Here is a 12,887-nt window from a genome sequence, read left to right as displayed (position 1 = left end):
CCCTGTACTTCTGCTTTAATTCATTGCCTTACCGATTCCAAGTGAACCTGCCGAGCTTTTAATGTGTCCGCTATCTTATATTCCGCCCTGACCTTTGCTAGAATAATCTGGCGCACATAAGCGTCGGCTTCTCTGTCTCTGCTTCCAAATAATCAATGTGAACTGTGTCTTCTACCTCGTTATCAATTCCTCTGAGAAGCTCGTACTGTTCACTCATATTTCGGTGAATATTCCTGAACTCACTTACAGAGGGGCGCTCCACGTGTAGAAGGCTTTCGATGCTTGCGATGGCTTGCCTGACGGCCTTGCGTACTTGACTTCGCCCTTCGAATAGGGCCTCCATGATCCAGTCCAGTGTCGGAAACGTAACAAATTACTGGCCGGCAGCGTTGCGAGACTAAGTCAGAGGCCTTGTGGCATCCATCATAAATGTTTTGCATGACGAAGATCCGTCAGGTGTCGGGCTTCATTCTTCCTGATCTGGGTCTCGAGGATGGTTAGGCCTCGCACATCAGCTTCACCCAACGGCACCGTCACGACAGTACAGGCTACCGATGCAGTCGAGAAATCCTAAAGGCTGCTCGGTCTCACCTCTTAAGGTCCTTTCTCCCGGGTTTCACGGCACCAAAACGTAGAGAAAAGGACGAGCTGTACTCCCCATGGTGAAGCCCCCCCGTTGACCTATTCTTTATTCGAACATACTGATCCTAGCTTGATGATGACGCCACTCCTCGTCTTCTATACAATTTGTAACAACCGCCACCTAGGGTTGAAAACTGCAAGCAAAGCAAGCGATGACCGTGATAAGTCTTTGGTGGCAGTAGTGGAAAATCGGGTCGGACGAGTATGACTCGTCGTTGGCGATATTGGTACAAACTAGTGTGACGAGTGCAGCTTGGGGTTGGCGGTTAAAGGGTTAACTGAGGTGGTCAACCTGAGTTTGGAGCAACCACAGTCAGTGGGATAACTGCAGGTAGGCTTTCCCTCTAACTGGACGTAACTAAGGTTTGCGGGAACTGAGGTTCATAACTGAGGTTAGCGTGCCTGTGTGACTACGGCATAACTAACCATAACAGAACTCTCCCGATGCACCCCGCCCCTTTCTCGGCGCACGCACCTGAGTATGGCGGTGATCTTTTCGGGGCCGACAAACTGAACCGTCCGATTCGGCGTTAACTGCAGGAGTAGCACATCCTTGTCTTCGCTCAGGCAGGGCGCCTCGAGGTCGGATAGGGTCGAGAAGTACTTATCGCGCACAGCGTCTGCAACGCTCAGCGTCCTCTCCACCTTCTGCGGGCGAATGAACGACCCACCCGTCTCGGACCTGCAAGCAGACAAGTAGTTGATTAGAGGGCGCTTAAAAAAATTGCGACACTGAAGCATCGACCAGGGCAAATATGAACTGAAGAGTTAGGATGTCTTTTTTAAGGTTTAGTTCATGGTACAAAACTTGCGTGTACAGTCAATCTTCAGTATAATGACACAGCATCCAATACAGAAACTGCTTTGTTGTATGTGACATTCCTCATAAACATTCATCTACTACACTTTAATAAGGGTGAGACACTTTTTATCCAATTTGCTGCATGCAATAGCTCATTATAGGTATTAAGGTTTGAATATACATTGTGGATCCCTATAACCACTGTTGCTAGTGTCAGGTCCATGGATGCCACTTTAATTTCACTCCTGTATTTGTGCCACCACATTTTCATTCCAAAATAAATTGATTTCTCAATTCCATATGAGTACAGTTCCTATATTTAAGGAAATCTGCACAAAAAGCTTGACCTAAAAAAGCCCATGAAGCTAGTATGTGGTACAATGCAGAAAATTACCTGTGGGGTAACACACGCCGACTTTCTCAACAAGAAACAAAAATGTGCACAAAAAAAGCCTTAATCAAAGAGAGAGTTATGACGCCTGATTGGACACAGAAAATTATTTACACAGCTAAATAGCACAGCAGTCAAAATTATGATGGCAAAACATGATAATAATCCCTTGCCATAAACATTAACACAATTGGGAATATTTAGGTGAACATTCCTTGCTTGCCTAGCAGTTTTACATCAGTTCACATTTGTAGTGGCAAGTTCCTTCCACTCTGAACATATCCTTCCTATGAGCTCTGCCAAAACAGCATCATCGTGCCATCATGGCAGGGGCATAGCCAGAAATTTTTTTAGGGGAGGGGAGGGGGGTTCAACCATACCTTATGTATGTTCGTGCATGCATTTGTATGTGTGCGTGTATATATACGCAAGCAAACTTGAAAATTTTTGGGGGCGGGGGGGGGGGGTTGAAGCTTGGCTACGCCCCCGCATCATGGCAATGATAAACCTTATTCTGTTGAGGAGACTAGAAAAAACAAAGTGCCGCAGGGCCCACTTATTGCATACACTGTGTGGGAACCACGCCCACCGGCTATCGCGAGATAGCGCCACGTGCTGCGCAGAGGCGGTGCGCGTGGCCCAGCTGCGCGGCTTAAAACGGGCCGCCTGCGCGCCGCCCAAGGGAGACGTGCCTGGGATGCCAGAAAGGACGGATGCTGCCACCCGCGCTGGCCGATTACTGCTGCCGCCGATCATGGTCGTCTCGTGTGCCTGGACCGACACCGCCGTATGCAGCGTAGAGTGAAATAAATTGTTGTTGTTTGTTTCGAGTTGAAGCCTCCGTCTTCCTTGCTTTAACTGCGGACGGGACGCAGCAAGCCCAGTACCCACAGTTGGCGCCCAACGTGGTTTTTGCTCCCGCCCGCAGGAATAGCACGGTGGACGTAGGTCTGGTCCCTTGTCTCGTTCGTTGAGTCTCTGCGTTGTGTATTCTCGTGTGTGTTCTTTTGTGGCACGGGTTTTCTTTTTTTTCTCTCCATTGCGCAGGCAGACGGAATGCATCTCCGGTCCGGGACGATCTTGCCTACCGGCGGCGAGCAGGATTCTTCACAAGAGCAGGCTGACCAGCTGCTGGCACAGCAGCTGAACACATTTCAGCGTGTCGCTGAGTTGTGCAACGCGGTCATTGACCACATGGGCACTCGGGCCGGCGAACCACAGCTCCTACCTCCGGCCACGCTACCCACGTACATGGGTTACGACAACCCAAAATCAGTGGCGGACTTCCTAGAGGAAATGGACACGTATGTCAGAGCGACCAGTGCCTCGGATGCGCACGTGATGGCTCGAATCCTGCCGTTGGCTTTACGGGATGCCGCAGGACGGTGGTGGAGGCTACAAATGCCTTTCACCACTTGGGCAGAATTTGAGCTGCGCTTCCGAGAGGAATTTCTGCCCCCTGGGTACGAGCTGCGAGTCCAGCGTGAGCTCGAACTAAGAACCCAGCATCCGGACGAAAGTTTGCTCGAGTACGTCCGGACGATGCAGGAAATGCATCGCCGAGCAGCACCGACTGCCTCGGAAAGGGACCAAGTAGCTCGGGTCATTCGACAGAGTCATGCCAGATTCAGGCCATTTCTTTATGGGCGCACATTCGAAACCCTTGAGCACCTCGCACGGGAGGCCCGCGGTGTACAAGACGCCCTGTTAGCTGAGAGCACTTACATGCCACCGCCAGCGCCGCAATCTGCTCTTGAGCCGTCACTGGCTTGGCGCGCCCCCATAGCCAGTCCCTCATGCGACCTGACGAGCGCAGGCGCATTCACGGTTATCTCCTCCCGCGCCCTGGACCCCTTCGCACATGAGCAAGGGCGGCGCGGGGCCCCCTTGAATACTGTATCAGGGGTAAGCTGTCCCTGGGAGCAAGTGTCCGCGGAGTAGCGTCACAGTGCAGAGCGCTCGCTCCTTACTCGAGCCATACAAGAGCATAGTCGGTCGGACCCCCAGTCCCGATACGCCGGGTTCACAAGTCCTGCGCGAGCCGACTGCGACAGGCGCTCCTGTTATGGGTACTCCGGGAGCCACTCCGCCGAAAGGCGTGATTTCAGTGATAGGTTAACTGGCCAACGCAGACATACGCATGTCGTATGCTACCAGTGCGGTCAAACTGGTCATGTGAGGCGGCAATGCTTTGCGCGCCGTAGCGCGAATGCAGGTTCGGGAAACTGCTTCGGCCGGCGACACTAACCACTGGCGGTGTGTCGCAGCCCACGGCCGTAAATACCAGGAGCGTGGAACGCTGTCCGGAGCGTGTAATGGACGAACATGAAGCTGGTGAGTCAGTCATCGTTCCCTCTGTTTGCCGCGTAACGCAGGCGCAGTCTCCAGTACCAACGATGAAAGTTAAAGCGCTGGGCATTACCGTACCTGCTCTTCTTGATACCGGTTCAGGAATCTCGTTAATCGGTGACGTGTTGCTTGAGAAGTGTAAAGCTAAAAAGATTAAGTTTCGTAACTCAAATGTTCAGTTGCGAATGGCATCAAGCCACGTATCAAACGCTGAAGGTTGCGTTCGTTTACGGATAAGCTTTAATGGAAAAACGAAGCGCCAGTGATTTGTTTGTTTGCCTGGTCTATCAGTGTCAATGCTTCTCGGTCGAGATTTTCTTGCAGACGAGGGGCTCACACTCGACTTTCCTACAAGAGGCTACCGCCTTCACGGACAGTCCGAGACAACACCCTTTGCGGAGAAGATAGACTTCGTGCCTGTACCAAGACACGCGGAAGGCGTGGCAGCCATGCACACCACCTTGCCGTCAGCAGTCATGCAGTCCCTCAGCGACTTCACGGGAACGAACTACCAACGGAAGCAGCTAGAGGCCGTGCTGACACCGTTCTCGGGAACGTTTACGGAACGCCCTGGAAAGACGACGTCCTAGTGCATCGCATCAATACCGGCGACGCCCGGCCATGGCATTGCAACCCGAGACCGCTGAGCCAGCACAAGCGAGCCGTTCTCGATGAAGCCCTGGACGAAATGATCGACACAGGAGCCGTACGACCCTCGGACAGTCCGTGGGCCTTCCCTGTGGTATTGGCCCCAAAGAAAGATGGTACGGCAAGTCTTTGTGTGGACTACCGCCGGCTCAACGCAGTCACGGTGAGAGATTCCTACCCTTTGTCAGCAATATCGAGCATAACTTACGCGCTGGGAAACGCAAAGTTCTTCACCACTATCGACTGTTCTCGTGGGTATCTGCAAATCGAGGTCCACCCTGACGATATCCCGAAAACGGCATTCGCATGTCATAGAGGCTTGTTCGACTTTGTGCGCATGCCCTTTGGTCTTTTCAATAGTCCGTGTTCCTATCAGCGCATGATGGATATGGTCTTGGGTGATGCAAAGTTTAATTATGCACTTTGGTATCTTGATGATGTGACGGTTTTTTCGCGCACGTTTGAAGAGCATCTTGAACACTTGCATACGGTGCTACAGCGCATGTCAGCAGCCGGTCTAACTGTTCATCCCGGAAAACTGCAGCTAGCTACTAACAAAATCAACCTTCTTGAATTTGTTGTCGACAACGGCGTATTAAGACCGAACCCAGATAAACTGAAGGCAATTGCAGATTACCCCCCGCCCCACAATACTAAGAGCTTGCAAAGGTTTCTCGGAATGACTGCTTTTTATCGTGACTTCATTTCGCAGTGCGCAGACATCTCCCGACCACTAACTCAGTTGCTGAAGAAAGGGGCAAAATGGCTCTGGAGCGGTGAGCAACAAGCAGCTTTCGACACGCTTCTGAAAGCAATCACCAGTAACGCCTCCCTTCAGCTGCCAGATCTTAACAAACCTTTTGTGTTACAGACAGACGCCAGCGATTACGGACTTGGCGCAGTACTTTTACAGGAATGCGCAGGTGCTTTGAGGCCGGTTGCTTTTGCAAGCCACACTCTGACCGGTGCGGAACGCAACTACTCGGTAACAGAAAAAGAGTGCCTGGCTATCATTTTCGCATTAAAGAAGTTTGACATGTTTTCGGACGGGGCTCAGTTTGTCATTCAGACTGATCACCAAGCGCTTTCTTGGCTGAAACGATTGCCTAATCCCTCGGGACGATTGGCCCGATGGGCGTTTACCTTGCAGCGCTATGACTATGTCATCGAGTACAAGAAGGGTAGCACTAACACAGTTGCTGACGCTCTTTCACGTGCACCTTTGTCTATTGAACCCCAGGTCGAGCCGGAAACAGTGTGTGCGGTTACGACAGCAGCTGTGACAATGCAGTCACGTTGGGGTACTTTGGTGAGTAAATAGGAGCTCCTTGCAGCACAGCAGGGCGATGGCCTTTGTCGTAAGGTGTCAGAAAAGCTAGCGGCTCGTGATCCAACTGACACCGGAAGCGACGAGGAGACCGACTGCTACCTGCTCGGAGAAGGAGGCCTCTTGTCCCGGTACTTTCCTCAGGTTGACGATGGTAGTGTGGAGTCACCGTTTCGAGTTGTCATTCCTCGCAAACTTCGCAAATAGTTCATAAAGTACTACCATGACAGTGCTTTAGCCGGTCACTCTTCAGGGCAGAAGACTTACAAGAAGCTGTGTCGTACGGTAACCTGGCCAGGGTTGAAACAGGATGTATTACGCTACGCCCGTTCCTGTTCAGTGTGTCAAAAGGCGAAACCACGTGGGGGTTTACCGTTAGGAACAATGCAGTCAATTGAGAGTACATCGCCATGGCAGATCGTTGCATGTGACGTAATGGGCCCGTTTCCCATGAGTCCGCGGCGAAACCACTATCTGCTTGTTGTGACTGACCATTTCACGAAATGGGTTGAATTGTTTCCTTTGCGCAAGCTCACTTCGCAGAAAGTATGGGACTGCCTTCTCGAAACCTTCACGAGGTTCGGATTCCCTGTCCAGCTGATCACGGACAACGCGACGTACTTCACCAGCAAGGTGTTCACGGATTCCTGTGACACCTTGGGAATTCGTCACAAGCGCACGTCTGTGTATCACCCGCAAGCCAACATCACGGAACGGGTAAACCGAAATCTGAAATCTATGCTTATCGCGCATACTGAGCGTCATAAAGACTGAGATCTGAAACTGGCAGAAATAGCGTTCGCAACTAGGACGACAGTTAATCGCTCAACAGGTTTCACTCCTGCTCAACTTAACCTGGACAAAGAATTGAGCTTTCCGCAGGACAGTGCTTTGACTTGCGCAACCGCTTCTTCAAGGCCTTATTCAAAGTTTGCAGGGGACCTGAGACAGAGGCTGACCGACGCGGTACAACAAGCCAGACAGCACCTCAATGTGTCTCGAATGGAACAGGCAGGACAGTACAAGCGTCGACAAAACGTTAGCTTTCAGGTTGGGGACTTGGTGTTGAAGCGGACACACCCGCTCAGCGACGCCTCGAAAGGTTTTGCCGCTTCCTTAGCTAACAGGTGGGACGGACCGTATAGAATCACCCAGAAATCCAGGCTCTCGTACATGCTGAAAGATTGCTTAACTAATCAAGCGTGTGGCCCTATTCATGTCTCAGATCTGAAACCATTTTATGCACGGCAAGACGCAGCAGCTGGTGATCCAGATATGCCTCACCAGGCTTTGGCCACCCAGTCACCTACGCCACCAAGCAAGTCGTACAACCTGCGCCCCTGGTGACGGACAAGAGGGGTTTGCGAAAATGACTCATTCCCTGTACTTGTACTTTTCTTCCAGTTCCGTTTTTCCACGAATTTTGGAGGGAGGAGGAAGCATTCATAGGCCTTGCCAAAGTACTCTAATGTTCCGTTCGCCTTATTATGCGTTGAATGCACATAATTTTGTTGGTGGCGAGAAGAAAATGTTTACTGGTTTTCATTGTCCTCGCTATGCTTTAGGGTCCCTGCAGCCGGCCTTTCCGGACCATCCTCCGGTCCCCACCACGTCATTTTGAGGGGGGGGATGTGTGGGAACCACGCCCACCGGCTATCGCGAGATAGCGGCACGTGCTGCGCAGAGGCGGTGCGCGTGGCCCAGCTGCGCGGCTTAAAAGGGGCCGCCTGCGCGCTGCCCGGGGGAGACGTGCCTGGGATGCCAGGAAGGACGAATGCTGCCAACCGCGCTGGCCGATTGCTGCTGCCGCCGATCATGGTCGTCTCGTGTGCCTGGACCGACACCGCCGTATGCAGCGTAGAGTGAAATAAATTGTTGTTGTTTGTTTCGAGTTGAAGCCTCCGTCTTCCTTGCTTTAACTGCGGACGGGACGCAGCAAGCCCAGTACCCACAACTGAGAGTTCATACTGCATGTTATCAAAAGAAGTTGCAGGGTCACTCCAATGAGTGGATCGGCTCACCTCGTGTGGAAGTACTGGACACCCTTGTGGCAGCCATTGTGCTTGCCACGGTAAGGGTCATCCCACTCAATGCCCAGCCATGTGCCTGCAATCGGAATAAAAACTGAGTGCACGCAATTACGAGAACTCTCACTGACACCAGTGCCCCAGCGCTTTACATTGGTGGAAGCTACACAAGCACAAGTTTTGACGGTGCCAAGCGAAAAAGCAGAGGGCCGCTTTTTACATGCAGAGTGGAGATTACCTACACAACAAACTCCTAGGGTAACATCAGAATACACTAGTATCAATAAGTCCAGTATTTTCAACGTATTTCGTGAATGATTTGAATGTTAAGGTGGTGCTCAGTGAATTCCTTGGCTGCAGGACGAAAGGAAAGTAAAAATACAGCAAAGCAGAACTTAGTCTTCATACACATGGACATCTGCGAGTTAATCTACTTTCCCACTACACTGTTCATCATAATCAGATCGTCGTTATGGAACATAAAATCTTTCCTGTGCAATATACCACCTGTAATTTCAATTTTAAATGAATGAACACTCCTTGTGTTTGTCTTTTTTAAGATGTCTTAATACGCAACACTTCTAACTGTGTGCTGTGTTTAGCACAAAAATAATGACAACGCAGTAGTCACCATTGGTGCAGCCACAGGGTGGTTCACCCGCTGTGGCTACACCAACTGTACCATTGAACGTGGCTACGTCAACACACACAACCGACGATACCACATGTTTCGCGCCTTTTACCTCGAATCACGCAAAACCAACACGCCCAGTGGTCCACCCAATACCACATGCATCAGGCGACATGCTTTGCTTCATTCTAAAAATACCGGGCGCACAAACACGGACACAAGAAGGAAGTCTGGACACCACAAACGCCGGTGTTTGTGGTGGCCAGACTTCTTTCTTGTGTCCGTGTTTGCACGCCCTGTCTTTTTAGAATGAATACTCACCAACTAGCTCAGCTCTCTGTTATTCTATGCTTTGCTTACTTGTCGGCATTGTCATGGTACACCCAATCTGATCACACGTTGCTTTTCACTTAAAAGCTTCTAATTTGACCTGGCATACATACAGCAATAGATGTATCAAATGGGGTGAAATGACGTAAATGAGCCTTTTGTTGCTTCATAGACATCACACAACCCTTATATTTCATGTTTCGAAACAGATTTCGACACTTTGATTTGGTCCAGAAAGTGTTTTTTTCTGCTTTGATTCAATAATGTCACTGTTTAAACATTTATGCTTTTTCTTTTCAGCAAAAGGATGCACACTATCAAGCTGTCTCAAACAGCCACCAGTGTCAAAGTTACTTTGTCAAAGGTGTAAAGTTATGCTACTGGTATTACACCGATATCAATGTTACTCTGCAAAGGGTGTAAATTATATACAGTAAAACCTCGGTGATACGATCACGGCTCGTATGAATTTCGGGATGATACAAATTTTTCTGTGGCCCCGGCCAAGGCCCATTAGCCAGCAATGTATTGGAGTACGGTTGTTGCAAACCTATTTGCACCCCGCAACGTTTGATACGAACGTACGCTAGAGCACAGGTACGAACAGGTGCGGCCCGCGCTGTCGCAGAAGACTCGGCAGTCACGCGCGGGCGCGGGCATGCGCACTGCGCGACCATCAACGGTGCGTCGTTGCCTCCGAGATAGTGCACGCGAATATTGGAGGCCTTTAGGCGCCTTCACGTTTAGGTTACAGATGACGTTGACGTCGCGCTTTTTTTTTCGACGCGTTGACACGTGCTCTTGTGCTCGAGGCAGCAACGTCTTTGTACTGTGTTAACACCTGCCTGCCACGTCGATGCAAGCCATGTCCCCACAATCATACTTTATATGGAACAAGACTGAAACTTGGGCTGCGGGTACGCCATGCAGCCCCATTAAAGGCGGATGAAGACCCTAAGAGATGAAGCGGACGGTCTTGGCGAAGGAGCTTGGTCTCCGTCTATCGTGTGCAAAGCGCTTCTTAAGTCACTTTCACCGCAGTACTTTGGTGTCATGCAGAAAAGCCAGCGTATTAAGATTAGGAAGGGGCTACTAGCGGTCACGGGGCACAACACATCTGGTACATTAATTACACATGCACGTATGCACCTTATATACGAGTACAAGTATGATCGGTGTCGTTTAAAAACTTTACTGGCAATCATTCAGAGCTGTTCATGACATCGCTGTGGCCCTGGGAAACACTGAATCAAAACGTACGCCAACTTTCTTTTGTCGCATACTAATTTTTCATGTTTTCTGGTGATATGAATTTCGGATGATACGAATATTTTTGGTAACCCCGCGAGATTCGTATTACCGGGGTTTCACTGTAAATGCTGTTGAGCAAGACCAAAAAGCCATCGTCCCCTCAGTGGCAAACAGGCTGACACCTAAAAGCTGCGCTGCAGTGCAAGTGATTCAAAAAGACCCTTTCTATGTTGTATAAAAACAGTAATCAACAGCTGTGAAGACTGTGTGTGACACCAGCACCGTCACATACCACAGGCTATTGGTTTATAGCTTTGTGTACATTGCCAGACATAATAACGTGTGAATGCGGGCCACTTGGTACGTATCCTTAGTTAAAAACAGTGCAAAATAAACATGGATGAGACGGACACAGGACTAGTGCTGTCCACCAGTGCTTGTCCATCAGCGCTTGATGCACACAGGACTAGCACCGATGGACAGCGCTAGTCCTGTGTGCACCTTGTCCGTGTTTCATTTTGCGCTGCCTTTATAACTGTGATTACCAGACAATGCCTATGAAGTTTGGTCCAGGAGACTCCTCATCTCTAATGCGTATGACACTTGCGCAGTCCCATTCAAACGAGACCATCAGGAGAGCGAAACAGCAAATGCAATAAACAAGAAGGGACATATTCTCACCCTTGGTGTCTACCACGGCTCCGCAGTAGCGCACCACGCCGTAGTGACCGTCACAGGAGACGCGCGTGCCCACGGCCACTTCTTCGAGTTCCTGCTCGCCCATGATCCGAGTTTAGCGCGCATCTGAAATAAAACGCGCGTGCGCCCTACCATGTGGCGTGAAATGGGTCACGCCGAGGTTTACTTAACTTTTTGTTTTTACTCCTAACTGCGGGTTCCCTCCGAGCGAAAAATTTCCACAGCTCTCGGAGGAGAGAAAAAAAAAAACAAGGCAACAGCGCTAACGCCCAAGACCTTCGCGCGAACCGCTTCCGATATCTCGATTATCTGAGTGCCGCTCATAAATCCGCGCTGCACGCTTTTCTCGACAAGATGGGTGTCCCTGAAAATCGTCACGCGTTCGGTCTTGCGGAATAGGTTGGCAAATTCCGTTCAAAACGTCCTTATTTAGCGTATCCGCACCAACCAGTGTGTATATTCGAGACGTTTAGTAGACGAAGCACGGTAAACAAGCTGTGTTCAAGAAAGATGGCACCAATAAAAGAGCGCATAACTATGCAATACACTGTGCTTATAAAGGCGTGTGACATGCGAGTGCGTGTTGGTTATCGAATGCAGGGATGAATTTTACAAGCGGCGCTATCGTTAAAAGCCCGAAATGAACAACGACTTACAAGGCATACTTCAATCACTGCCAGTGGGTAGAAACACTATTTTTACTACGCAACGCAGAGGTGTTGGCGCAGGTTGGTACAAAGCGGGTTGCAGTGAAGCATGACGCACGGTCTTACGGCGGGCGTGAGCGAAAAAAAAAAAGAAGAAGGTTTAGGATTAGCAAAACAACAGTAGCGTTAAAACGACGAAGCAGCGACAACCGAAACCAAGCAATAATCAACAATACCCGAAAGTAGCAGGAGGTTTTACACGGAATCTGGCATCCGGGGGCAATCGTCAATCCAGAGTGTTCCGCAAGATGCTTACAAAACGACGTGGGCGTGCGATCGCCTAGCTTTGACGAGATGTAAAGAGTTATCCTTCCAGTACGCGCAACAGCGACAAACCCACTACACAAGTGCACGTGAAAGCGAAGGGAATACGAGTAGGCTAGACGCCAACGCAAGTAAACCGACGGCGGGGCAACCTACATTTTTTTTTCTCCCATGGAAAACGTCCAAAATACCGCGTCTGGGTTAGCGGAGCGCTGTGTCAACGGGACGGCCCGAAGTACCGGAACAAGCAGCCGAACAAACACGATCTAAAAGAAAGCTTCCTGGGCCCCGCACAACACGCGAAAGTAAAGGCTTGTACAAGCTTGCGATTAAACGGCGCATCGTAGACAGGTGTACTACGCACAGAGTGTTATCCTCGGGCTGGGTGAAGGTCGTTCCTTGTTGGAGTGCCGAAGACGTCGCTTGCTTTCAGGGCTTCTGTTCCCGAGTCGCGAGAAGTTTTTTCGCTTCTCTGGCCCCGACCACCTCACGTTGTTGTGAGGACCAGCGTGGCTCTAGGCAGAGTCGCGACGTTGTCTTTCGCGGTAAGGCATCTCCAACGCGTTTTCTTTAAGATCTCTCCGTTAAGTACACTGCTTAGCGGCCGCGCACGACGACAGCACTCACTCCGAGAACAAAGAGATGTTTACAAGCAATGAAAGAAAAAAAAATCAACAGCTGAAGATTTTTGACGGAAGTGGAAGTAGCCTTCGCGACGACCGCGACCTCTGTGCACTGAGTTTCCATAGCGCTAGCTACTGTTTTTCTTCAGGCCGTAGTTAGACAATAGCTTATCTATACGCTAGTATTACCTTGCAT

At 50.2% G+C, this 12,887-nt stretch overlaps 2 protein-coding genes across 2 annotated transcripts in view; one reads left to right on the top strand and one right to left on the bottom strand.

The window, feature by feature from the left end:
* Positions 1-12,716, bottom strand: part of LOC119374361 (tubulin-specific chaperone E) — a 42,819-nt gene extending 30,103 nt beyond the window's left edge. The window contains exons 1-4 of the mRNA XM_037644444.2: positions 12,433-12,716; positions 11,080-11,202; positions 8,181-8,265; positions 1,118-1,324 (exon numbers count right to left, since the gene is read on the bottom strand). Of these exons, the coding sequence (XP_037500372.1) occupies positions 1,118-1,324; positions 8,181-8,265; positions 11,080-11,182 (395 nt within the window). The 5' untranslated portion in view covers positions 11,183-11,202; positions 12,433-12,716. The remainder of the gene's footprint in view (positions 1-1,117; positions 1,325-8,180; positions 8,266-11,079; positions 11,203-12,432) is intronic.
* The window catches only part of LOC119374527 (JNK1/MAPK8-associated membrane protein), a 329,511-nt gene that overhangs the window by 251,016 nt on the left and 65,608 nt on the right, over positions 1-12,887 (top strand). The gene's annotated exons all lie outside the window — the stretch shown is intronic.

Source organism: Rhipicephalus sanguineus, chromosome 11, assembly GCF_013339695.2.
Source record: "Rhipicephalus sanguineus isolate Rsan-2018 chromosome 11, BIME_Rsan_1.4, whole genome shotgun sequence".
NCBI classification, from domain to species: domain Eukaryota; kingdom Metazoa; phylum Arthropoda; class Arachnida; order Ixodida; family Ixodidae; genus Rhipicephalus; species Rhipicephalus sanguineus.
This window is presented reverse-complemented; position numbering and strand designations above follow the sequence as displayed.